The sequence below is a fragment of the Hoplias malabaricus genome, chromosome 15, assembly GCF_029633855.1.
Source record: "Hoplias malabaricus isolate fHopMal1 chromosome 15, fHopMal1.hap1, whole genome shotgun sequence".
Lineage (NCBI taxonomy): Eukaryota > Metazoa > Chordata > Actinopteri > Characiformes > Erythrinidae > Hoplias > Hoplias malabaricus.
The window spans coordinates 2,538,932-2,566,306 of NC_089814.1; the positions used below are offsets into that span (position 1 = coordinate 2,538,932).

The window sequence follows — 27,375 nt, forward strand, 5'->3', positions numbered from 1 at the left end:
AGCGAGCGGCTCATTATCCTTTAAAGGAACAGGTGCTGAAAGCGGGCGTTCTGAACAGGGCTGTTAAACAGTTAAGGCACAATGTACAGAGTAACAGTGTGTGAGATTTGAGATGATTTTATTTACAAATTCTAAAATGTATTCTCTTCTCCTTGAAGAGACTGAAATGAAACAGATTTATTTTACAAAATGCATTAAGAATGTGAGAATTACATTTGTACACCACTGAATAATGTATAAAATAAATAAAATATCTGCGATTTAATGGTTATAAAAAAGGAAATGTTTATATTTGTTTCTCTTCATTTCTCTGCACCAACGTCTCTGAAAAACACATCTAAAAATGGAGTGTACACTCCATGTTCCCTGAGTTAGGCTTCTGCCCAAAATACAGATAAAATAGAAATCTAAACATTTATTTACAGTATGTAACAAATGATGGAGTGAAAAAAAGCAGAGAGGGCTCTGGATCCGTCTCCAAACCTCAGGGGAACAAAAGTAAACCTCTCTGCATTCCTCCAGAACTCAGGAGGCTTTGTGAAGTCGTCCCGCGGACCACCACCACCGACGGTCGCCAGGGAAACGAGGACAGCCCAAGGGTCCGGGTTCGGGGTCCGCTTTGGGGTTTAAAGGGTTAAAAGTTGGAGTTGTCGCAGGGAATGGGTCTGAAGTTCACTTCTTGATTCTCCAGCAGCAGAAGATCATAGCGACACAGCGGCCTGAGACGTGAGACACAGACACGTGTGATTACAGCAGTGAGGAGGTGGACAACAGAAACAACAACGTGACACACCTCCCGCCCACAGTTCAGTGCAGTGAGTCTGTGTGGAGCAGAGCTGTGACTCCACATTCAGACACTCTCCACTCTTCTGTCGCTCTGTGGTGAGAAAAATAATAAAAACCTGTTCCAACACAAACAATAATAACAGAAGGCACCATTCTATTTTCTCATTCATATGTAAGTCGGTATCTCAGTATCTCATTAATTTAAGATACTAAGTCAATATCTTGAGACAGTATTAAAAAGAATGAGATACCGACTCCTGTTCTTATTGTTTGTGGTGGAAACGGACTTCCATTATTTTTATTATTACACAACAGTCACCACAAAACAAGAGAGAATTCAAGAGATTTCTGTGTTACACTTCCTGTTCCCGTTCACCACTTCCTGTTATTTTTAACAGCTGCAGCATCTGTGTTTCACCTTTCACAGTAAATCTGCGGTAAAAAGGAGAATTCCCAATTTGTCCGGAATTAAATATCCTATGGTTAATCTGTGTTTTATTTCCGTCCATATCACTGTCTGTCTCTCTCCCTCTCTCTCTCTTCATGTCTCTCTCACTGTCTCTCTCTCTCTCTCTCTGTTTTTCTTTATTTCTCTTTCTCTCTCTCTCTCATTGTCTCTCTCTCTCACTCTGTCATTCTCACTCTGTGTCTGTCTGTCTCTCTCCCTCTTCATGTCTCTCTCACTGTCTCTCTCTCTCTGCCTCTCTCTCACCATCTCTCTCTCAGTCTCTCTCTCCCTGTCTTTCTTTCTCTCTCTTTCTCTCTCTCTATCTGTCTCTCTCTCTCTCTCACTCTCTCTCTCCCTGTCTTTCTTTCTCTCTATTTCTCTCTCTCTATCTGTCTCTCTCTCACTCTCTCTCCCTGTCTTTCTCTCTCTCACTTTCTCTCTCTCTATCTGTCTCTCTCTCTCACTCTCCCTGTCTTTCTTTCTCTCTATTTCTCTCTCTCTATCTGTCTCTCTCCCTGTCTTTCTTTCTCTCGCTTTCTCTCTCTATCTGTCTCTCTCTCTCACTCTTTATGTCTGTCTCTGTCTCTCTCCCGCTCTCTCAGTCTCTCTCTCTCACCCTCTCTCTCTCTCTCTCTCTCTCTTTCTCTTTCTTTCTCTCTATCTGTCTCTCTCACTCTCTCATCGTCTCTCTCTCTCTCTCTCTCTCTCTCTCTCTCTCTCTCTCTCATTGTCTCTCTCTCTCACTCTGTCATTGTCTCTCTCTATCTGTCTGTCTGTCTCTCTCTCTTTTTCTCATTGTCTCTCTCTGTCTCTCACTCTTTCTCTGTCTCTCACTCTCTCTCTGTCTCTCACTTCATCTGAGGGAAATCACAGGTTAAAGGTCTACTGTTTCTCACTTCACTCAGCCCTCGTCTGATAACGCACCTCAGATTAAAGTCTGAACTCAGAGCTCCACAACCACACCACAACAGTGAAGAATCACTTAAGCTTTGGTTAAAATCTGTGAATTTAAAGCAGCAGCGGATTGACAGAGCCCCTCTCTGTCTGTTATTATATTATTGTTATATTATCATTGTCTGTGTGTAGTGCTGATATAACGGATGTTTGAGGTCTGACCACAAGCCCACACTTCCCTAAGACACTACCACAGATGATTTGATCCACCTTTCTAACCGCACCTGTGGCAGAATTATGAACACAGTTGCTCCCTTTAAACCCAGAAAGCCCACAGTTAACTCGGCCCCGGCTTAATAACGACACCCTGGTGCTTAGTTAAAAAAGACAAGCTCCAAGTCTCTTACCAGATTCTCGGAGAATGTCTGGCCAAATACCAGTCAATACAGTCCCCAACTACCCTCACAGTCCCAAAGCTCTGTTTAAAACATTAAACACAGTATTGCCCCCAGCTGCCGTGGCCTTTCCTGAGGCCTCTATAGAGATCTCTGACAATCTCATAGTATTCTCTAGTTGTGATTGATCTGAACAGTTGAGTCACGCTGCCGTTTTTACTCAGTTTGAGGCGGTGTCCATGACCAAACCGACTGACTTCATTTTGCACCTGAGGCCCACCACTTTTTCACTGGAAGTACTCCCCACAAAATTTCTCAGAGATGTGCTGGAGTCTCCTGTCCCTGGCATTGTTTCCATATTAAAAAGCAGCCTCTTCAATGACACTGATCCGTCTTGTTTCAAACATGTAACTGTTGAGCCTCTTCTAAAAAACCCAGGTCTGGAACAAATGGACTTCCTTTAGAATTCCTTTAGATCTTAGTGCAGCCTTTGATACTGATGACGACACTGTGCTGTGGGGCCATTTAAAGTACTGTGTTGGCATCCAGGGTTCTGCATTGAAGTGGTTCGCTTTTTATTTGGAAAACAGAACCTTCTGCGTAAAGATGTGAAGATCTAGATGAAGATCTACAACAGCCAACTCCAGAAAAAGGCTTTCTGCATTTCAATGGACACTTCTCACCCTGGACACACTCTGTTTTCCCCCTCCCCTTTAAAAAGTGATCCAGACAATTACAGATAAAGACCAACTGGCTGAAACAGGGCTTCTTTCCTCAGGCTGTGAAAGCCATCAAACCCCACCCCCCAACAACCTTAATCATTCATCCATCCATCCATTATCTGTAACCGCTTATCCAATTTAGGGTCGCGGGGGGTCCAGAGCCTACCTGGAATCATCGGGCGCAAGGCGGGAATACACCCTGGAGGGGGCGCCAGTCCTTCACAGGGCAACACAGACACACACACACTCACACCTACGGACACTTTCGAGTCGCCAATCCACCTGCAACGTGTGTTTTTAGACTGTGGGAGGAAACCGGAGCACCCGGAGGAAACCCACGCGGACACGGGGAGAACACACCAACTCCTCACAGACAGTCACCCGGAGCGGGAATCGAACCCACAACCTCCAGGCCCCTGGAGCTGTGTGACTGCAACACTACCTGCTGCACCACCGTGCCGCCCCAACCTTAATCATCCTTAACCAATCCATCCCGACTGATAATCAGTGGAATCAATGGTCAATCACCCATTCCTAACGGACAATCACAGACCCCCCCCCCCAACCAACTGCACACAGCACTTTAAAAAATATGTACAGGCTTGAGATTATTTAGTGTTAATATATTTCTGAATAATCATGTGTTGTTTTGCACATGCCCTGATTTTGTCTTTTAACTCCTGCCTGAGAAACTGCATTTCACTGTTTTAACACTGTACTTGAGCAATGTTTTCCCAGCGACAATAAAGCTATTCTATTCTCTGTAGCAAATATTACCCCATTCTGTTTTCATTATACCTGCTCCCACTTGGGTCCATCTATCAGAATATCCCTTACCACTGCTATGCTGATGATACCCAAATATATCATCCACTTAGACGATGGGATAACGGCTGTTTAAGGGACATGAACTGCTGCATGTCAAAGCACTTTATAACTGACACTGTTATTTTTGGGGCAGTTCTCTGTAAATGTTGCCCTTACATTTGAGAAGCAAAAAGTGTGGTACGTAGCACTTTTTATCACCTGAGAAACCCTGCAAACTTAAGCATTATTCTTTATACAAAAGATCTGGAAATTGTCATGCGTTCGTTTCCTTTCGTCTTGATTATTGTGACTCGCTGGACTCTGGTCTCAGTCAGTTCAGTGTGGCACGACTGCAATTAGCTCAAAACACTGCTAAAACATGATCTGTGTTCATTCCTCTTCTCGATCACGGTTCTTCAGATCAGTTGTTTTTAGCTGTTCTACAGTCTTACTGTTGTCTTTCAAATGTGCTTGTGATTTATACAGATAATAATTAATATTAACACTGATTTCTTTTAATAAACAAGGAATATCATTGCTATATTTTTACTAGTGTTAATTTTACATGTATTTATGTTTCTGCATGTATTAATTTAGATGTATATATTAATGAGAGGGAATGAGCCTCTGCTCTAGGAGCTGGACAGTGGTGTCCCTCACTCACAGAGACGACACTAAAGACTTAAACTGCTGTTTGTGTGTGTGTGTGTGTGTGTGTGTGTGTGTGTGTGTGTGTTATGTCTGACCACTTCTTCATGTCCTCCTCCCTCTGAACGAGGATGTGGTTGAGTGTTTCTGTCAGTGTGGTATTTTGAGAACTCTCACTGCTCTTAGCTCTGGTCTAGAGCTAACACCGTGAACATGAATCACACAGAAACACAAATAAGAGCCATCACTTCCTCCTGTGGATGGCACACTAATAACCAGTAAAGGCAGTGTCTTCGTACCTGAGTTTGCGCTCCATGGGGAGGGGTGTGAGGCGTATCCTGAGGAGGCGGAGCTTGTACCGAGGTTTTAACACATTCCCTGTGCTGTATTTGATGGTGATGGATTCAGGATAAATATCTCGATCGAACTGAGCCAGGAGCCGGCGCTCGGTGAACTTCTCGAACTTAATCGACTTACTGCAACAGAGAGAAAGAGGAAAACTGGAGAAAAGCATTTCCCAAAGAGAACAGGAGACTGCTATGCATTGCTAGGCAGTTGCTATGGCATTTATGTGACTGCTAGGCTATTGCTATGTAATCCCAGGTGGTTGCATGTATGTTGCTAACTGGTTTAATAGCTGTCTGGCTGCTAGACAATGGCAGTTGTATCCCAGGTGGTTGCGAGTGTGTTGTTACACCGTTGCTATGGTATCTGTGTTGGCTGCTATGGTATCCCGGGTGGATGCTATGGTATCCCGGGTGGATGCTATGATATCCCGGGTCGATGCTATGGTATCCCGGGTGGTTGCTATGGTATCCCGGGTGGTTGCTATGGTATCCCGGGTGGATGCTATGGTATCCCGCATGGTTGCTATGGTATCCCGGTGGTTGCTATGGTATCCCGTGTGGTTGCTGTGGTGTCTGCTTTAAGCACCTTTACTGTGAGTTTAAGAGAGACTCACTGGTTTATTTTAGCCGTTGTTTCCTGGTCTTGGTCCCGTAAGGTGATAGTGATGTAGCCCCACATTTCGTCTGTGTTCCAGGTTACAATATCCACACTGTAACCAAACTCTGCACAAACACAGATTATTATATTATCAAACTTTAGAGAAATTTTAAATTTGAAAAGAAATTTGAAAGCTCTAGTGCCAGGATTAATCATCAACACCAGCTCCTGACCCCAGTAATGCTCCTGTGAAGGCTGAGTCCCATCAAATCCTTACAGTCTGAATGCTGCTGGTTCAGGTGTGTGTGTGTGTGTGTGAGAGAGAGAGAGAGAGAGAGTGTGTGACTCACTGCAGAATGGAGAGGCTTTCCCCGTTGTGAAGTAGGTCGTGGTCTGATTCAGGTTCAAAAGAGTCTCCTTCCAACGAATCACATCGTGACCTGTGAACATTGAAAGATTATCAATCAAATCAATACAATTTAAATATGAGAAATAATGAATGAAATTAATCAAAATAAAGAACTAAATTAACAAATCAAGTAAATCAAATAAATGAATCAATTAAAAAGTAAATGAATGGGGATTGGTTCTGAGGTGTGTGAGGTCAGAAACCCTGTTTGTCTGAGTCTGTGTTTGGAACACTAGAATTTTAAGGTGGACATGTTCACACCTTGGAGTATCTACTAAAGCTCAACCCTGGTCTTACACTGAAGGATGCTATAAACCTGTACACAGTAGAACTACAGGAAACAGCTGAGACTCACCTAAGACCGGACACCCGGCCTCTCCGAACCGGGAACAGTCCACACACCTTCCGTCCAAATAGTCGGAATAACTGGAGCACGGATAAGTGGTGATCGGACACGATTTGTTCAGAGAGCTGAGATACAAGTACACTGACCTCTGGTGGTCACATTTAAAATACTGAGAACCTGGGGAGAGAGAGACAATATCTCAGTACTTTTTCATCTCTTTAGCAAAAGTTGTTTATTAAATAAGAGTTGAGCTGATGTGCAGTACCCATTGAATATAGGGTGTGGGCTCAGACTTGGGGCAAGGGCACTGACTGGAGGGCGGGGGCTCTGACTCTGACTGGAGGGTGGGGGCTCTGACTCTGACTGGAGGGTGGGGGCTCTGACTCTGACTGGAGGGTGGGGGCTCTAACTCTGACTGGAGGGTGGGGGCTCTGACTCTGACTGGGGGGTGGGGGCTCTGACTCTGACTGGGGGGTGGGGGCTCTGACTCGAGGGTGGGGGCTCTGACTCTGACTGGAGGGCGGGGGCTCTGACTGTGGGGCGGGGGCTCTGACTCTGACTGGAGGGCGGGGGCTCTGACTGTGGGGCGGGGGCTCTGACTCTGACTGGAGGGCGGGGGCTCCGACTCTGACTGGAGGGTGGGGGCTCTGACTCTGACTGGGGGGTGGGGGCTCTGACTCTGACTGGGGGGTGGGGGCTCTGACTCTGACTGGAGGGCGGGGGCTCTGACTGTGGGGCGGGGGCTCTGACTCTGACTGGAGGGCGGGGGCTCCGACTCTGACTGGAGGGCGGGGGCTCTGACTGGAGGGTGGGGGCTCTGACTCTGACTGGAGGGCGGGGGCTCTGACTGTGGGGCGGGGGCTCTGACTCTGACTGGAGGGCGGGGGCTCTGACTGGAGGGCGGGGGCTCTGACTGGAGGGTGGGGGCTCTGACTGTGGGGCGGGGGCTCTGACTCTGACTGGAGGGTGGGGGCTCTGGCACCAGGAAGCAACATTAGACCCAATTTATTGGAACGTATCTCAGTAAAAAATGCTAAAATCACGGCAATAAAAAGTCCTGGAGTGCTGCAGAACTACAGACAGCCACACATTCACTACAGACACTACATTTCCCATAATGCACCAGTGTCTTTCCAGACACTAGAGCAGCTAATGCTCTCAGTCAGAGCTTTTATTTTTATTTTAGTAATGGACATGAGTAAAAGTGTAAATGAAAGTCAGCCATGCAGCAGACAGGTAGTGGTCAGTATGAATCTGAATGTTGAGTATTTGAATTATATTTGAATGGCACTTTTGAGGTGGGGACATATTCAGATTTGAATACATCACTGATTCAGCTCACGGATCGCTCAGAGGGATGTGATTAGGTTTCAGTCGCTTATGACAATAACACCCTCACCATAATTCACATTACAGCTCTAAAGGAAACTACCCTCAGTCAGAGCAGGTGACACCCAACAGAACTCGTCCTGAACACATTTAAAAACTAGTTTCTGAGTCGGAGACAATATGGGGTTAAGTTAGAAACTGAAGATTAGTAAATAGACAGTGATCTATCACGTTCACGGGGACCGGGAGGATCGACCCGATCTGGGCCCGAGCGCTAGGATGAAGATCGTTTTCAGACCAATGGAAAGAGCAGGATACGATTCACTGAGTCGAGCCATGGCGCAGAGAAGGATCAAGAGGAACCGATAACGATGTATTGATTATTGATCAATATCGATTAGTAACAGACCTGAGAAGATGCTCTTGGGACACCCCGGCTGATCCGCTCCTCCGTTGGCGTAGAAATCAATGTGTCCGAGGGTGTCCCGGTAACCAAACGCTGAAAAAACAAACAGAGAGACAGACCAAGTTAGAGAACAACTCCTCCCACGCTCCAAAAACACACGTCGGTAGGTGGATTGGAGACTCAAAAGTGTCCGTAGGTGTGAGTGTGTGAGTGAATGTGTGAGTGTGTGTCGCCCTGTAAAGGACTGGCGCCCCCTCCAGGGTGTGTTCCCACCTTACGCCCAGTGATTCCGGGTAGGACACACTACTGCCCTGAACTAGATAAGGGTTACAGATAATGAATGAATGATAAAGTAATTTCCCTGTGAATAACTCACCGTCCATGTCTGTGTGCAGGGCGTCCACAAACTGAGCATCTAATGGATCCAGACGGTCTTCTGGAGATTTCCCCCTAAACATAGGACCAGCTGGGTCCAGAGCTGAGGACAATAACAAACAAATATCAAAATAAAGAGATAAACTCTGTTACAAACCCTTATAAAAATGCTGTCAATCTCATTTAAAGCTTTTTTTATGTTGCTTTTTGTATTCTACTCTGTAATCATTCTAAATGTATTATTATTATTATTATTATTATTATTATTATTATTATTATTAGAGCTGCAACTAAACAAGTCTGTTTTTGAGTGAGGTTGTCCACCAGGTGGCGCCTGAGGCAATTTCTGCAACTGGATGTTTTTGGTCGGTGGACTGTTCTCAGTCCAGACACTGAGGGGTTTAAAAACTCCAGCAGCACTGCTGTGTCTGATCCACTCTACACCAGCACAACACACACTAACACACCACCACCACGTCAGTGTCACTGCAGCGCTGAGAATGATCCACCACCACATCACACCTGCTCTGTGGGGGTCCTGAGGGCTGAGGAACAGGGGGAAAGGGGGTAACAAAGTATGCAGAGCCACAGCTGAACTACAGCTGAGGGGGCGGGGCCATTCTAAAGTCTCTGCACTTGACGTCAGAAGCGGAGCAGAATCAGTAGGACTCGTTTTATCCTGTGTTTTCAGACTCAGGCAGCGCACAGTAAACTGACTGGGGTCTTGTTTCACAGTGTGTGGGTTGGTGGGCTCCAGATAAACACTTTAACCTCAGCCTGTGACCTTTAAGTCACATTAAAGTTCTGGTGTGTGTTTTACCTGTGATTCGGCCGATCTGTCCTTGAAAGTTGGCTCCTGTGAATCCTGAGATATGAGCCCCCAGACTAACACCGATCATATGGATGGAGCTGAGGGTCGCACCTTGGTCCTGAAACATACACACACACACACACACACACACACACACACACACACACACACACACACAAACACACACACACACACAAACACACACATTTCAGTTAGTGCATGTACTTTACTGGAATTCTTCTTGTGCAGAATCTCTTGTGTAATGTAAGGCATTAATCAGGAGGGTTTTCCTGATTAACATTAACGGTCTCTATTCTTCTATTACATCTATACAATAGATACCACCACATTGCTGTGAGGACTTGATGGACGCCTTGAGAACAATAATGAAGGTACTTACGTTAAGTAATTTATTCTGGCATTATAACACACTCCATCACTCTAGAGAACACAGTTCCACTGTTCCACACACCAGAGGAACTCCATCACTCCAGAGAACACAGTTCCACTGTTCCACACACCAGAGGAACTCCATCACTCCAGAGAACACAGTTCCACTGTTCCACACACCAGAGGAACTCCATCACTCCAGAGAACACAGTTCCACTGTTCCACACACCAGAGGAACCCCCGTCACTCCAGAGAACACAGTTCCACTGTTCCACACACCAGAGGAACCCCATCACTCCAGAGAACACAGTTCCACTGTTCCACACACCAGAGGAACCCCATCACTCCAGAGAACACAGTTCCACTCGTGTGTTAATGTGTGTTGTGCTGGTGCGAGTGGATCAGACACAGCAGTGGTAAGTGGAGAGTGGAATACAAGGTCTTTTTCACTCTTTCTTTTAAAAGCAGCCTCTCTCTCTCTCTCTCTCTCTCTCTCTCTCTCACACACACACACACACACACACACACACCTTCAGAGCACCTGGAGGAATCCCCCACAGACACAGGGAGAACACACCACACTCCTCACAGACAGTCACCCGGAGGAAACCCACACAGACACAGAGAGAACACACCACACTCCTCACAGACAGTCACCCAAGGAGAGGAGTTCCCCAGGACCCTGAGACCCTGAAATGGTGGCTGAGTTCTGGTTCTGAGTTCTGTTTAAGGATCTAAGAATAATCTGCAGTGTGTGAAGTCTAAAAATATGAGGGTATTTTCCATCTTCTCTCCAGAGAGAACCGGAGAAAACCACAAAACCACGAGGGGAACTTCAGCTGAGGTATGTGCCTTCGCCGCCCAATGTCTGGCGACTCCTGTGTGTTTCGGTTTCTACAGTGCGGCGATTCCCACACTCAGAGACACTCGCCGTCTGGAGAGGCTCCTCTCTCTGGCTGAGTGTGTGAGTGAGAGGGTATGTGTGTGAGTGACTGGCTGAGTTTGTGCATGAGAGGGTGAGTGTGTGAGTGACTGGCTGAGCTTGTGTGTGACAGGGTGGGTGTGTGAGTGACTGGCTGAACTTGTGTGTGAGAGATTGAGTGTGTGAGTGAATGGGTGAGTGTGTGAGTGATGGCTGAGCTTGGGTGTGAGAGGGTGAGTGTGTGAGTGTCTGGCTGAGCTTGTGTGTGAGAGGGTGAGTGTGTGAGCGTCTGGCTGAGCTTGTGTGTGACAGGGTGTGAGAGATTGAGTGTGTGAGTGATGGCTGAGCTTGGGTGTGAGAGGGTGAGTGAGTGGGTGAGTTTGTGAGTGTCTGGCTGAGCTTGTGTGTGAGAGGGTGAGTGTGAGTGAGTGAGTTTGTGAGTATCTGACTGAGCTTGGGCATGAGAGGGTGAGTTTGTGAGCATCTGGCTGAGCTTGTGTGTGAGAGGGTGAGTGTGTGAGTGACTGGCTGAGCTTGTGTGTGAGAGGGTGAGTGTGTGAGTGAAAGGCTGAGTTTGTGTGTGACAGGGTGGGTGTGTGAGTGAGTGGGTGAGTTTGTGAGTGTCTGGCTGAGCTTGTGTGTGAGAGGGTGAGTGGGTGAGTTTGTGTGTGACAGGGTGGGTGTGTGAGTGAGTGGGTGAGTCTGAGAGTGTCTGACTGAGCTTGTGTGTGACAGGGTGGGTGTGTGAGTGAGTGGGTGAGTTTGTGAGTGTCTGGCTGAGCTTGTGTGTGAGAGGGTGAGTGGGTGAGTTTGTGAGTATCTGGCTGAGCTTGGGCATGAGAGGGTGAGTTTGTGAGCGTCTGGCTGAGCTTATGTGTGACAGGGTGAGTGTGTTAGTGACAGGGTGAGTGTGTGAGTGACAAGCTGAGTCTGTGAGTGTCTGACTGAGCTTGTGTGTGACAGGGTGAGTGTGTGAGTGACAGGCTGAGCTTGTGTGTGAGAGGGTGAGTGTGTGAGTGACAGGCTGAGCTTGTGTGTGATAGTGTGGGTGTGTGAGTGACTGGCTGAGCTTGTGTGTGAGAGGTTGAGTGTGTGAGTGACAGGTTGAGCTTGTGTGTGAGAGGGTGGGTGTGTGAGTGACAGGCTGAGCTTGTGTGTGAGAGGGTGAGTGTGTGCGTGACTGGCTGAGATTGTGTGTGAGAGGGTGAGTGTGTGAGTGGCTGGCTGAGCTTGTGTGTGAGAGGGTGAGTGTGTGAGTGGCTGGCTGAGCTTGTGTGTGAGAGGGTGAGTGTGTGAGTGGCTGGCTGAGCTTGTGTGTGAGAGGGTGAGTGTGTGAGTGGCTGGCTGAGCTTGTGTGTGAGAGGGTGAATGTGTGAGTGACTGGCTGAGCTTGTGTGTGAGAGGGTGAATGTGTGAGTGACTGGCTGAGCTTGTGTGTGAGAGGGTGAATGTGTGAGTGACTGGCTGAGCTTGTGTGTGAGAGGGTGAATGTGTGAGTGACTGGTTGAGCTTGTGTGTGAGAGGGTGAGTGTGTGAGTGACTGGCTGAGCTTGTGTGTGAGAGGGTGAGTGTGAGAGTGAAAGGCTGAGTTTGTGTGTGAGAGGGTGAGTGTGTGAGTGTCTGGCTGAGCTTATGTGTGAGAGGGTGAGTGTTTGAGTGACTGGCTGAGCTTGTGCATGAGAGTGTGAGTGTTTGAGTGTCTGGCTGAGCTTGTGTTTGACAGGGTGGGTGTGTGAGTGAGTGGGTGAGTTTGTGAGTGTCTGGCTGAACTTGTGTGTGAGAGGGTGAGTGTGTGAGTGAGAGGGTGAGTCTGTGAGTGTTTGACTGAGCTTGTGTGTGAGAGGGTGAGTGTGTGAATGACTGGCTGAGCTCGTGTGTGAGAGGGTGAGTGTGTGAGTGAGAGGGTGAGTCTGTGAGTGTCTGAGTGAGCTTGTGTGTGAGAGGGTGAGTGTGTGAGTGACAGGCTGAGCTTGTGTGTGACAGGGTGAGTGTGTGAGTGACAGGTTGAGCTTGTGTGTGAGAGGGTGAGTGACAGGTTGAGCTTGTGTGTGAGAGGGTGAGTGTTTGAGTGACAGGCTGAGCTTGTGTGTGAGAGGGTGAGTGTGTGAGTGACTGGCTGAGCTTGTGTGTGAGAGGGTGAGTGTGTGAGTGACTGGTTGAGCTTGTGTGTGAGAGGGTGAGTGTGTGAGTGACTGGTTGAGCTTGTGTGTGAGAGGGTGAGTGTGTGAGTGACTGGCTGAGCTTGTGTGTGAGAGGGTGAGTGTGTGAGTGAAAGGCTGAGCTTGTGTGTGAGAGGGTGAGTGCGTGAGTGTCTGGCTGAGCTTGGGCGTGAGAGGGTGAGTGTGTGAGTGAGAGGGTGAATGTTCTACCTGTAGTTTAGTGATGAAGTTTGTGATGACTGTGGCTGTTGGCCTCGTGTTATCCACCACCTTCCAGTAGTTGATGTTGGTGGCTCCTCGGTTCCAGTCCACAACGATGATGTTGAGGTCATCCCTCTTGAGCATGGCCTCAGTTAGGTCCTCCATCCACTTGGGGGGCGAGCCGGTGGGCCGGTATCCATGGATGAGGAAGGTGGTGGGACGGGAGGCGTTGAGACGGACATTATCAAAGGGATTCTCCAGGTCCAGGAGCTCTCCACAACTGCTGCTAGCGCGAGTGAACAGCAGGAGGCGCACTTTCAGAGCTGGACCAGCCAGAGAGTGTTTCACATTCAGATCTGTGATCTTCTCACAGGCCTGAACTACAGAGAGAGAGAGAGAGAGAGAGAGAGAGAGAGAGAGAGAGAGAGAGAGAGAGAGAGAATTTTACTTAAATAAGTATAATATTTACTGAGAGCTTTCACTCACTGGCCACTTTATTGGAAACACCCATATAAATGTGTGGGTGTGTGTGTGTGGGTGTATAACAGGTTCAGAACCCCAAAGGGACCACCACAAAGCAGCTACCTATGGTGTATATGTCTGATCCACTGGCACAGCACAAATTAAATGTTCTTTTCTGCTGCATGGTACCAACTACTGGACTCTACTGATCTCTACTGGACTCTACTCTCTGATTAGTCCCTGGTTGGTTTCCCACATCTCCTCCCTGGAATGTATCTGGTGTCGTCTCTAACCCCATCTCTAAGGGCAAACCACAACAACGGTGGCGGTAACGTTAAGTGTTGTTTACTCATGGTGTATTGGCGTGTTGTTGTTGTTTGGGACTGAACACAGCTCCGTCATCAGTTCAGACAGATCAGTAGAGTTTGTTCCTTCCTTGTTGCAGCGTCCAGCTCTCACTGGATTCTTTCTTTCCTGAGCGCTGAGGAACAGGGGAAAAGTGGGGGACAGTAGGGTATGAAGAGCAACATATTTACTACAGTGTGTAAGTGTAGAGCTACAGAGAGACAATAGTGGACAATGAGTGCAGAAACAAGGAGGTGGTTGTAATATTTTGGCTGATGGGTGTAAATGCAGTCATTGCTGTGTAAGGTGGTGTGTAAATGAGGTAATGTTGGACACAAAGTGTTTCCAGTGCAGATGAATCACCCACTCATTTCTCATCCTAAGTAAATGATGAGAAACGCTTTTCCAGTGTTTCTCCAGCGGGTGTGTGCTTCCAGAAAATCACAATTTCTGGTTCTGTGGTTGTGACATCACACTTTTGTCCTAAGGTTTACAGTAAGTTTCTCTTATAAGTAAGTCTCCCATCTCTCCCTGTCTCACACTTTCACTACAGTCCTCTGTGTCCTTAATATCTGTGTAGTTTCTCATTTCTTTCTCTGCTCTGTCTTCTTAATAAACCTAGTTTCTCATTAAAATCTCTGTAGTGTCTCCTTAATATATCTACACTTTCTCATTAATATCTCTGTAGTGTCTCCTTAATATTTCTGTAGTTTCTCTTTAATATATCTACACTTTCTCATTAATATCTCTATACTGTCTCCTCAGCTTTCGTCACAGTACACAGTAGCCACCTCATTACTCAAATAAAACTGTGATATTTAAATAGTTTTATTGTTTCTATTGACACTTTTAGTCTCATGTAGACGTTAAAATGACAGAAATATAAGTGTGGATCCCTGACTCATTTATCCACATCACGTTTGTAAACAGAGCTCTGTTCATCTGTGTCAGTCAGTAGAGGAGCTCAGGCCATGTCCCAAATAACTCCATACTCCCTACATAGTGCACATCACAGATAATAAACTAATAATACTGCACCCAGATAGTAATTAGACACACATTCCACACCAAGTGTTTACACAAACAGATTTTATGACTGACACTGTGCACTGCAGAAGGTGTAGACCGATATAAACTGCTTTATTAAACTTTAAATTATTAATTTATCCGTCAATCGCTCCCCAATATACCACCCCCCCAACACACACACACCGCACTGCAACCCATGACTATGTCACACCAGATTCTATTAAAAATTCTTCTCTTCACTCACAAAGACCTCCTCTCCCTTTCTCTCTCTCTCTCTCTCCCCAGAGACACAGAGTCTGTGCCAACTGTCTGAGTTTAAATCACTTCTCAAAACTCATCTTTTCAGATCTGCTTTTAATATATGAGCTGAGTTCACGGGTTTATTTCCAAACACTGTCTTTTCAGTTCTGCTGTGGTTCATGAGTCTGTTTTATTTGAGTTTAATTCCTTATCTGAACTGCAGCTTATTGCCTTTTAATGTTCCAGTGGACTTTGTTCCTCTGTTTTTTTATTGATGTAAAGTGACTCTGAGTGTTTCTGAAAAGTGCTCTCTGTGTAAAATGTATTGTTATTATTATCATCATGAGACTGGAAATGTACACAGAGGAAGGCAGCCAGTCTTTGGTAAAAAACACTAATGTTAATTTACTCCTAACGTTACAGACCTGGCTCTGAACTGCCCCCATCTCTCAGACAGGAGCTGAATCAGGTATTTATCATTCATTCATTCATTTTCTCTAGCCCTTGTCCAGCTCAGGGCAGAGGTGGGTCCGGAGTCTACCCAGAATCACTGAGCGCAAGGCAGGAACACACCCTGGAGGGAGCGCCAGTCCTTAAAAGGGTGACACACACACACTCACCTACAGACACTTTCGGAGCATGGGAGGAAACCAGAGCACCTTGGGGAAACCCACACAGACACAAGGAGAACACACCACACTTCTCACAGACAGTCAACCGGAGGAAACCCATGCAGACACAGAGAGAACACACCACACTCGTCACAGACAGTCACCCGGAGGAAACCCACGCAGACACAGGGAAAACACACCACACTCTTCACAGACAGTCACCCGGAGGAAACCCACGCAGACACAGAGAGAACACACCACACTCCTCACAGACAGTCACTCGGAGCGGGACTCGAACCCACAACCTCCACAGCTGTGACAGAGGCATTACCTGCTGCTCCACTGTGCTTTATCAGCTCCCACATATATTTATTTAAAGAACACATAGCTCTATAAGGCCTTACCTCTGTGTAATGTGAACAGGAACAGCATCATGGCTAACACACACCAGCGCAGGGGCACCCAGCGAGTCTGCAGAGACACAGAAAGAAAAGAAGAGTGTGTGGATGAGAGACTGGGTGAGTGTGAGGGTGACTGGGTGTGTGTGTGAGAGTGACTGGGTGAGTGTGTGAGAGTGACTGGGTGAGGGTGTGAGAGTGACTGGGTGAGTGTGTGAGAGTGACTGGGTGAGTGTGTGAGAGTGACTGGGTGAGAGTGACTGGGTGAGGGTGTGAGTGACTGGGTGAGGGTGAGATTGACTGGGTAAGGGTGAGAGTGACTGTGTTAGGATGAGAGTGACTGGGTGAGTGTGTGAGAGTGACTGGCTGAGTGTGTGAGGGACTGGGTTAGTATGTGAGGGACTGGCTGAATGTGTGAGAGTGACTGGGTGAGTGTGTGGGTGACTGGGTGAGTGTGTAAGCGTGACTGGGTGAGGGTGTGAGTGATTGGGTGAGGGTGTGAGAGACTGGGTGATTGTGTGAAAGTGACTGGGTGAGTGTGTGAGAGTGACTGGGTGATTGTGTGAAAGTGACTGGGTGAGTGTGTAATGCCCTCTTTGGGGTGTGTTCCTGTTTTCTGGGCAGTCTCTGCATGTACCACAACCCTGATCAGGATGAAGTGGTTACAGATAATGAATGAATGAATGTAAAGGTCATTCTGGGCCATAGTCATTGTTCTGTGTTGTGAATGTCACATGTAAACAAATGAAACACAACCAAAACAACATCAAAGACCAATACACAACATTACACAGCAAACAGGGCCTGTTCAAGCGGTGAACACAGTGAGGGGAGGGGCACAGTGAAGTACATAATTAATGTTTATTTCTAAACAACAACTAAATCAGAAGCTCTTTACAAACAAAACCTAGTGAAACAAAAGATAAAGCATCAAATAAAAGAAGATCAACCAAATCAAGAGAGGAGCAGAAGATAAAGTTCAGAGAGTGATCTCAGTTCAGTTTCTGTTTAGAAAGAGCTCAGTTTCTGTTTGAGGTAAAGTCATGGGAGGACTGGTTTCCCCGGCCTAACCACACACACCACATTTCCTGTCTTCCCTCCCACACACACACACTCTCTCTCTCTCTCTCTCTCTCTCTCTCTCTCTCTCTCTCTCTCCACTTTACAGGTGCTCTTTTAGTTTAATTAAACTGTAAATATTTTACTGCTGACCATTTCTTAAGGAGAAGCTGCCACAGCCACCCCTCAGTCGGTGTCCAGCACGTCTTCACTGTCCCCTCTGTCCCCTTACACACAGGATTAGGAGTTTACTGCTCTCCGCCAAGCGTGTTGACGAGCTCTCTCTCTCTCTCTCTCTCTCTCTCTCTCTCTCTCACTGTCTTTATTATGTTGTGCCTGCTGCTTTAAGCAGCGGCGCAATATATTGTTCTTCTATTTTTCAGTATTCTTATTATTCCGCGTTTCCTTGTCCACTTAACTCGTCCTGCAGTTTTCAAGCTATCAACTCCGTTCCACCTGGAAATTGTGCGTCTTATAGAGACAATGTGGGCTTGTATACAGCTTTCCGATACCTGCACTCGTTTGCCCGCTACACTCGTTTTTCACTCCACTTTTCCTCAGTCATTTCTATGGAATTAATTTTCAAAGTGCTCCAACTCAGTCAATTTTCAAGCTACGGACACGAGATTTCAGATGGTCGGACCCGGGCGCACCAGGACCCGTCACATCCGTTTTTGGACTTCTTGCTCTCATCCTTCCCTTTCTATCCCTCCTTCAAAATCTCTCCATTCATTTCAATGGGTGGCAGTTAGAGTGGGTGATGTCACCACACTCTAGCTTCTCTGCCCGAAAACCGTTTTGTCACTTTTCAGCTGAACAATTCACCATAACTTCCTTATAGTTTCACCTAGAAACTTCATTTAAAATGGCAGGGGAACTTGTCCTTTCTAGCACCTGTAAATTTGAACATCATTGAAAATACGGTTTGTGAGTTATGAATTTTTTTTCGGCACTAGGGAGGGTTTCAGCTCCCATAGAGTTCAATGTATTTTTAGAGCGGCTAAGAGTGCAGTTTCTAAATTTTTCTCCTGTATTTAACTCTTCATAACATGCTCAATTCACACTCAATTTGCAGATTTTTTATACCAGATCGATCCCCAGAGTCTCCTTGCCGCAACGGTATATACAGTTAAGTGATTTGGGAAAATCTTTCCGAGCTATAAGCATTTGTTCGGAGGGTGGGTATGCTCCCATAGGAATGCATTGAAATAAATTTTTATCAATGATAACTTCCTTATACTTTCACCTACAGACTTCATTTAAATTTCAAGTGGTAGAGAAATTTCCCCTTTCAGACTGTTTGAGAATATTGTTTTTGAGTTATGAATTTTTGTTCGACACTTGTGAGGGTTTCAGCTCCGATAGAGCTCAATGTATTTTAAGAGCGGGTCGGCACGCAGATTTTCAAAATGTTGTCTGTATTTAACTCACAATTACACCATCAATTCTTGCTCAAAGTGCAAAAATTTTACACCATCTCGAGCGCCAGACTTTCATTGTCGCTATGGTATGTTTAATTCATTTTTGGACCTGGAAAAGTTTTCGATCTACGGGTGATTTTTTGGAGGGTCCCCCCCCTGGTCAAAGTTCATTGAATCGTGAGTCTGTCAGTTGTGTTCTGTGAGTGTGTGTGTGTGTGAGAGGGAGAGTGGTGAGGGGGAGGGGAAGGGGGCAGAGGGAGAGATGGAGAGGGAGAGGTGTGAAGGACACAGAAATACATAGGCAGTCTCTAAGACTTTTAAGGTCATTTTTAAGGTGAACGTCTTGATTATCCAGGGTTTCTTAAGGTGGATTTTTTTAAAAAAATACCTTGTTCAAAACATACTGGCTGTTTTCAACATTTTTACCTTTATTTACAGTGGTGATTTTTAAACGTGGACATCTCAATACCATTCTGGGTTTCTTAAGGTGGAATTGTTTTTAAAGGTGGAATTCTAAATGTATCGTTTTTCATCCACAGCCTACAGAGCTCCATAGAGTCCAATGTAAACTGCTGTGGGAGAGTGCTCTCTTAACATCCCACTACCAACAGCTTAGCAGTCAACTCCTTCACCATAGCATCACCTAGGGACCCATGTGTTTACCATATAGACAGCCTCACTTTAAGCGGGAAAGACGCAGATTGAGGGACGGGTGTTTCAGCGGCGCAACATCTCGCGTTTCCTCTTGTTTCATTCTCAAATGCCGCTCTCTCCGCACTCGACTTCTGAAGGGGGAGGGGCTTGTCAGTTTGGGGGTGGTGTTAGGGGCATTTTTCTCAGTGATGCTATTGGTTGACGTCTCCTGGTTCAGTACTGAACCGCCGTAAAAAGGAGTCCCTACTCTCCTGAGAAGGGTTTAGATTCTGGAACATTGCTGTGAGGATCTGATGGTGTTCAGCCTCAGAATCTTCAGAGGGTCAGGGGCTGGGGTTGAACAACTGGCTGAAGCTCCATCTCTCTAAAGAACACAGGAACACAGCTCCACAGCACACCCTTGGGCCGAGTGACCGAGCAGCTGTGTTTGATTAAGCAAAGTGCTTTCTGCCAAGTGACACACTCATTATCAAACAGAGTCAGCCCAGAGAGAGAGAGACAGTAACACTAACACCCCCTAACACACACTAACACCCCACATGCTTAGGGCCAGTAAAAAGCAGTAAAAAGCAGCTTCAGCAGAACTACATTCTCTACTGGGAGACTCAGTGCAGATCCCAGAGTAAACGGCAGTGCTATTCGGCCCTGACCCGTCAGTACAAAGTGGCAGATCACCTGACCACGCTGACTGACCCCAAACTGAGATCCACCCTGACCACATACAGACTCAGTGCCCACGGCCTGGCCATAGAGACGGGCAGACACAAGAAGACCTGGCTGCCCAGAGAGCGGAGAGTGTGTCAGCACTGCCCTCTGAACCGATCCAAGACAGAGCTGCACTTCCTCACTGAGTGCACTAAATACCACCAGATCAGAGCAGAGTTCTTCACCAAAATCTCCCTCAGAATCCCAGCCTTTACACACCTCCCCGACTCGGAGAATAAAGAGTGCTGCACCCTGGCAGCGCAGTACGTCCATGCCTGCCATGGTCTGAGGGACAGTGAGTGACCCCCGCCCTGACCCCACACACCTGTTTATTCAGTACTGTTATTACTGTGTGTATTAATGTGTCTGTTGTTATTAGTATCTGGTTCGTACCTGTTACATTTACAGTGTATTTACTTTAAATGTTCTTTTGTGTTCCACTGACATTGAACATAGCTTTGGCAAAACAAGTGTCAATAATTGTCATGCCAATAAAGCACATCTGAAATGAATTGAATTGACAGAGAGAGAGAGAGAGAGAGAGAGGGAGGAAGAAGAAACAGTGGTTTGTACAACGCTCTCCACTCTGGCTTCACATCATCACTGAGAGACAGAACCTCCCTCCACATCATCGCCGAGAGACAGCGCCTCCCTCCACATCATCGCCGAGAGACAGCGCCTCCCTCCACATCATCGCCGAGAGACAGCGCCTCCCTCCACATCATCGCCGAGAGACAGCGCCTCCCTCCACATCATCGCCGAGAGACAGCGCCTCCCTCCACATCATCGCCGAGAGACAGCGCCTCCCTCCACATCATCGCCGAGAGACAGCGCCTCCCTCCACATCATCGCCGAGAGACAGCGCCTCCCTCCACATCATCGCCGAGAGACAGCGCCTCCCTCCACATCAGCAGACAGGCTCTCTGCACAGACAAGGTCAGGTCCCGCAATGTCCACCAGGGGACGCAGTGTAGTGACCCCTGAAGAAACCAGGACTCTGTTCAGTGCAGGAGTCGACACGCCTGATACGTCCAGCCAAGTGCCGTGAAGCAGAAGCTCCTCCAGCAGCCAGTGCAGCGTTGTAGTCTCTGGTCCTTCAACATTAAAAAGACTCCTCTTTTAAAAAGCCCACAATAAAATGAAGGTAAACCTACAGTGTCCAGTAACTTCGAGTTCATTAAAAACAGGGTCAGCAAGGCCCTCCTGCAACTGAGTGGAAGCTTACCATCCTGTACACTGCACTGAAGGACCTCCAGCACATCCTGACCCAGGACTGACCAGAAAGTATAATAAGACTCCACTGGTAGGCCATCAATGTCAGGAATGCGGCCATTCTCCATTCCCTGGAGGGCTTCTACCCCAAAAGAGGGCCCTGCTGAAGAGGGCTCCACCACAGCCCCGGCAGACACCCCAAAAGAAGGCCCTGCTGAATAAAGATCCACCACAGCCCCGGCAGACACCCCAACAGAGGGCCCCTCTGAAGAGAGCTCCACCACAGCCCAGGCAGACACCCCAAAAGAGGGCCCTGCTGAAGAAAGATCCACCACGGCCCCAGCAGCCACACCAACAGAGGGCCCGGCCAAAGAAGGCTTCACCACGGCCCCAGCAGCCATCCTAACATAGGGCCCTGCTGAAGAGGGCTCCACCATGGCCCCGGCAGCCACCCCAACAGAGAGCCTGGCTGAAGAGGGCTCCACCACATCCCCAGCAGACACCCTAACAGAAAGCCCGGTTGAAGAAGCCTCCACCGCAGACAACGCGGTGCCGGCAGCCACCCCAACAGCCAACAGAGGGCCCAAAAGAGGGCCCTGCGGAAGAAAGATCCACCACAGCCCCGGCAGACACCCCAACAGAGGGTCCCGCCAAAGAGGGCCCCACCGACGCGGCCTCGGCAGAGGGCCCCGCTGATGGTGACATTGTGTTGTTCGGGGTCCGTGCAGCCGGCCGACCAGTAGTCGCAGGGGGAACGACTGCAGCAGGCACTGCCGCTACAGGCCCCGACCGCTCAGCACTCCCCGTCCCCTCAGTGCCCGTATTAACTCGGTCAGGGCAGGCACGAACATGATGTCCGACCTGTCCACACCCAACACACCTCAAATTACTGTCAGTAGACACAAACACTGAGTACACAAACAATCAACTCTAAACTGCAACACCAAGTTTAACATTTCAGCTCCTCCATTCAGCACCATGTAAACCACACTCCTAAAGGACACCAAGTGTTTAATCAGAGGCGACTTACAGGGTAAAGGGATCTTCTTGATCGGGGAGACGGGGGGGGCAGACTCCCCCACGGGCCCCAGCCCCACACACACACCACCAAACATCTCACACACACCAACAAACACACTTCACACACACACACTGCCAAATGCAAAATGCCAACTGCTCGCACTCATGCTCACCATGCTCCATTCACTCAACTGCTAACACTCGACCATGCGCACAGAGAGAGTGAAAGGAGAGAGAATTAAGAGCTACAGAAGGAAAAGAGAGAAAATAAGAGAAAAAGAATGAGAATGAAAAGAGAAACAAGAAATAGGAAAGGATGAGAAAAGGAAATAAAACAAACTGAGACAGAAATAAAAGAGAAAGAGAAAAAGGTAATGGAGAAAAGGGTTAGAGACAAAGAAAAGCAAGAGTGACAGACAAGAGAAATAAAGAAGAGAAAGAAGGTGGAGAAAGAAGAGAGACAAACGAAGAGAGAAAGAGAAAGTAAGAAAAAGAAAAGACCTGTGGCAGGAAGCTGCCCCCGCATTCCCCAAACACACACACACACACACACACACACACACACACACACAGTGCAGAGTGGAAAATGATGGTTCTATAAGGGTTTTATATTAAAGGAAATTGTGCCTTATAGAACCATCTACAGCACAGTCTCCATGCGTCTGAAGAACCCCTTCACGATGCAGAACCCTTTAATCAGACACAAGGTTCTTCAAGTGTTCAGGGCTCTATATAGAAACATTCCTTTACTAAAGAACCCTTGTAGAACAATTATTTTTAAGAGTGTACAGCAGATCTCCACTGTCCCTCAGCTCCTCGTCTGATTGGACAAGCATGAGTCTGGGATTAAGTTATCTGGCTAACTGAGAAAGTCCAGAAAATCTTAATCTGCCCAAGAGTTCCCTCTTTAATCTCAGAATGCTGAAAAGCACCAACCGAGATGAGGATGTTGCTCTATTCCTGCTCCATAGGGGGTCACACTGACTTATTTTTGCTGTTACAGTTACATTACTTAAGGTGGAACTGACTCTAAATTCAGGAGAGCGCTAACTGCATGAAAGTAAACACAGAGTGAAAGTGCTACAAAACTAAACAGCTCGAGTTACACATGAGTTTCTGTGGGAATTCAAACAGTGAATAAACACTTACAGATAATTTACACTTCAGACACCAACAAGATACAGTCACTACTTACTCACACACACCGCTCCACCTTAAAAGATACAGTCGCTTCTTACTCACACGCACCGCTCCACCTTAAAAGATACAGTCGCTTCTTACTCACACACACCGCTCCACCTTAAAAGATACAGTCGCTTCTTACTCACACACACTGCTCCACCTTAAAAGATACAGTCGCTTCTTACTCACACACACCGCTCCACATTAAAAGATACAGTCGCTTCTTACTCACACGCACCGCTCCACCTTAAAAGATACAGTCGCTTCTTACTCACACACACTGCTCCACGTTAAAAGATACAGTCGCTTCTTACTCACACACACTGCTCCACGTTAAAAGATACAGTCGCTTCTTACTCACACACACCGCTCCACATTAAAAGATACAGTCGCTTCTTACTCACACGCACCGCTCCACCTTAAAAGATACAGTCGCTTCTTACTCACACACACTGCTCCACGTTAAAAGATACAGTCGCTTCTTACTCACACGCACCGCTCCACCTTAAAAGATACAGTCGCTTCTTACTCACACACACCGCTCCACCTTAAAAGATACAGAGCTTCTTACTCACACACACCGCTCCACCTTAAAAGATACAGAGCTTCTGAATGGACCCAAACTGGAGGGGGGAGTTTGTGTTGTTGTGAAACCCAAAGTTCTCCAGAATCGTGTACAGTGCCTTTAACTGAGCTGGTGAATTAAAATCCCAGATAATCATAATTTGTGAAAAAGCAGATAAAATAAACACAAATTTAAAGAAATATCCAAATGAATCTGGGATTAAGAGCCAAACCAAATCAAAACAAATCCAGTGGCAGTTTATGCAAATCCACACACACACACACACACACACACACACACACACAGACAGACACAGACAGACACAGACACACACACACACACACACACACAGACAGACAGACACAGACACACACACACACACAGACAGACACAGAAAGACACACACACACACACACACACACACACACACACACAGACAGACACACACACACACACACAGACAGACACACACACACACACAGGTCCAACTCAAAACCCTTATAAATCAGCCTTAAGCAAACTTAACCAGATAACTTAAGCCCAAAGTCTGGAATAAGCCAATTTTATAGTGTGTGTGTGTGTGTGTGTGTGTGTGTGTGTGTGTGTGTGTAAATCGCCAGAGTTTCACACAGGTAACACATACACACCCACACACCTCAGGGTAAAAGTCCAAGTCCTAAAGCAAACCTGAGAGAGAGAGAGAGAGAGAGAGAGAGAGAGAGAGAGAGAGAGATAAAGAAAGAAAGAGAAGCAGAGACATACTCAAGCATTTCTTAGATCTTACCATTCTGAAGACAAGTGCAGATCCCTCGCTCTGAGACAGAGGAGTCTGTGTGAGCTACTGACAGTGAACACTTCAGGAAATGAGACTGTGTGTTTGTGTGTGTTTGAGGGAGCTCCTCCTCTCTGAGAGGTGGCACATTCTTTCTGTAACTGAACACCTGACCTGAGGAAATAAAAGACAAGAAGAAAACACACACACACACACCCGGGAGGAAACAGAGAGGTATCCCACTAAGCTTTCAAGTATAGTTCCCATAATCTAACTTGTGAGACATAAACACAGGTGTGAGTGACTGGGTGAGTGTGTGTGAGTGACTGGGTGAGTGTGTGAAACAGACTCATTAACATGAGGATGAATGAATGGAAGTAAAATAGTTAGGGATGAAATCATTAACAAAGTTAACCACCAGAGACCCCCACCGTCTCCTTGGCGCTATATGGAGTGATAATGATGTGGGTTAATGCTGCCCCCGTGTGACCACTACATATAATCACAGCATTTCGCAGCAGATTCAACATCTCTCTCTCTCTCTCTCTCTCTCTCTCTCTCTCTCTCTCTCTCTCTCTCTCTCTCTCTCTGCGTTCTGCATTATAGTGGTTCGTGCTGCCGCCCTGTGGCCTAAATTGAGTAGTACACATAAAAAAATCTGCTTTAAGAACCCACCTCTCTCTCTCTCTCTCTCTCTCTCTCTCTCTCTCTCTCTCTCTCTCTCATTATTTATCCTCATTAATTTTCTGTAATCGATTATCGTTCTCTCACCAGCCTTTTTCGGTTTTATCTCCCTCTCTGCTGATCTCTTTTCATGCATTCATTCATTTGATCATTCATTCATTCATTCTTGATTGGGGCCTCACAGTGTAGCAGCAGGTAGTGTCTCTGTCACAGCTCCAGGGTCCTGGAGGTTATGGGTTCTAGTCCCACTCCAGGTGACTGTCTGTGAGGAGTGTGGTGTGTTCTCTCTGTGTCTGCGTGAGTTTCCTCCGGGTGACTGTCTGTGAGGAGTGTGGTGTGTTCTCTCTGTGTCTGCGTGGGTTTCCTCCGGGTGACTGTCTGTGAGGCGTGTGGTGTGTTCTCTCTGTTTCTGCGTGGGCTTCCTCCGGTTGACTATCTGTGAGGAGTGTGGTGTGTTCTCTCTGTGTCTGCGTGGGTTTCCTCCGGTTGACTGTCTGTGAGAAGTGTGGTGTGTTCTCCCTGTGTCTGCGTGGGTTTCCTCCGGGTGACTGTCTGTGAGGAGTGTGGTGTGTTCTCCCTGTGTCTGTGTGGGTTTCCTCCGGGTGACTGTCTGTGAAGAGTGTGGTGTGTTCTCTCTGTGTCTGCGTGGGTTTCCTCCGGTTGACTGTCTGTGAGAAGTGTGGTGTGTTCTCCTTGTGTCTGTGTGGGTTTCCTCCGGGTGACTGTCTGTGAGGAGTGTGGTGTGTTCTCTCTGTGTCTGCGTGGGTTTCCTCCGGGTGACTGTCTGTGAGGAGTGTGGTGTGTTCTCTCTGTGTCTGCGTGGGTTTCCTCCGGTTGACTGTCTGTGAGAAGTGTGGTGTGTTCTCCTTGTGTCTGTGTGGGTTTCCTCCAGGTGCTCCGGTTTTCTCCCATGCTCCGAAAGTGTCTGTAGGTGAGTGTGTGTGTCACCCTTTTAAGGACTGGCGCTCCCTCCAGGGTGTGTTCCTGCCTTGCGCTCAGTGATTCTGGGTAGACTCCGGACCCACCTCTGCCCTGAGCTGGACAAGGGCTACAGAAAAAGAATGAATGAATGATAAACACCTGATTCAGCTCCTGTCTGCGAGATGGGGGCAGTTCAGAGCCAGGTCTGTAACGTTAGGAGTAAATTAACATTAGTGTTTTTTACCAAAGACTGGCTGCCTTCCTCTGTGTACATTTCCAGTCTCATGATGATAATAATAACAATACATTTTACACAGAGAGCACTTTTCAGAAACACTCACTTTACATCAATAAAAAAACAGAGGAACAAAGTCCACTGGAACATTAAAAGGCAATAAGCTGCAGTTCAGATAAGGAATTAAACTCAAATAAAACAGACTCATGAACCACAGCAGAACTGAAAAGACAGTGTTTGGAAATAAACCCCGTGAACTCAGCTCATATATTAAAAGCAGATCTGAAAAGATGAGTTTTGAGAAGTGATTTAAACTCAGACTCCGGACCCACAATTAATTAATGAATGATTGATTCTCGATTGATTCTTTTCTCTTCCTGTTCAGTCATTTCTGTGTCTTGTCTGCTCTCCCTCTTTTTTCCGTTCACTTACATCTCTCTCTCTCTCTCTCTCTCTCTCTCTCTCTCTCTCTCTCTCTCTCTTCCCCTTTCCTCCTTTCACTGTGATCTCTCTCTCTCACTCACACACACACACACACACACACAGTTACTGTGGTGGTCTCGGCCAGGTCGAGGTTAAATGCTTTAAGGGGTAATTCTAGTTAATTTTTTACGGCTAACAAAACACTTCAGTGAGATGTAACATCAAACAGATGCGAGATGAAAAGATGAAATCTCTTTTTGAGCTAATCTCAGAGCGTTAGCGGAGACAGGGCAGCTCTTAACGACACGCTAATGTTGCTAACGAGCTAAGTTCACCAATAAAGGGAATTCATTTCAACATCTTCATTTTCTCTGGAACAGATCCCAGGTCACGACGAGTTTATTGAAAATCTGTCGACCAAGCTAACGGCGCTTTGCTACTTCC

General features: G+C 47.0%; 1 protein-coding gene across 1 annotated transcript; it reads right to left on the reverse strand.

Annotated features, from left to right (window-relative positions):
- Positions 1-175: 175 nt before the first annotated feature.
- Positions 176-24,919, reverse strand: lipia (lipase, member Ia). The gene is made up of 11 exons (XM_066646513.1): positions 24,681-24,919; positions 16,085-16,151; positions 13,003-13,373; positions 9,331-9,439; positions 8,512-8,613; positions 8,139-8,228; positions 6,410-6,577; positions 5,996-6,085; positions 5,662-5,770; positions 5,000-5,176; positions 176-719 (listed from the first exon to the last, which is right to left on the reverse strand). The coding sequence occupies exons 1-11, from the start codon at positions 24,681-24,683 to the stop codon at positions 635-637; spliced, it is 1,371 nt and encodes a 456-aa protein (XP_066502610.1). The 5' UTR covers positions 24,684-24,919; the 3' UTR covers positions 176-634.
- Between the last annotated feature and the right edge of the window lie 2,456 nt (positions 24,920-27,375).

Coding starts and splice junctions, on each gene's coding strand:
- lipia (XM_066646513.1), bottom strand. Junction 9,440..13,002: donor ACTTCATCACTAAACTACAG/GTAGAACATTCA, acceptor TGTATGTTTCAG/GACCAAGGTGCGACCCTCAG. Junction 6,086..6,409: donor GGCCGGGTGTCCGGTCTTAG/GTGAGTCTCAGC, acceptor CAATGTTCACAG/GTCACGATGTGATTCGTTGG.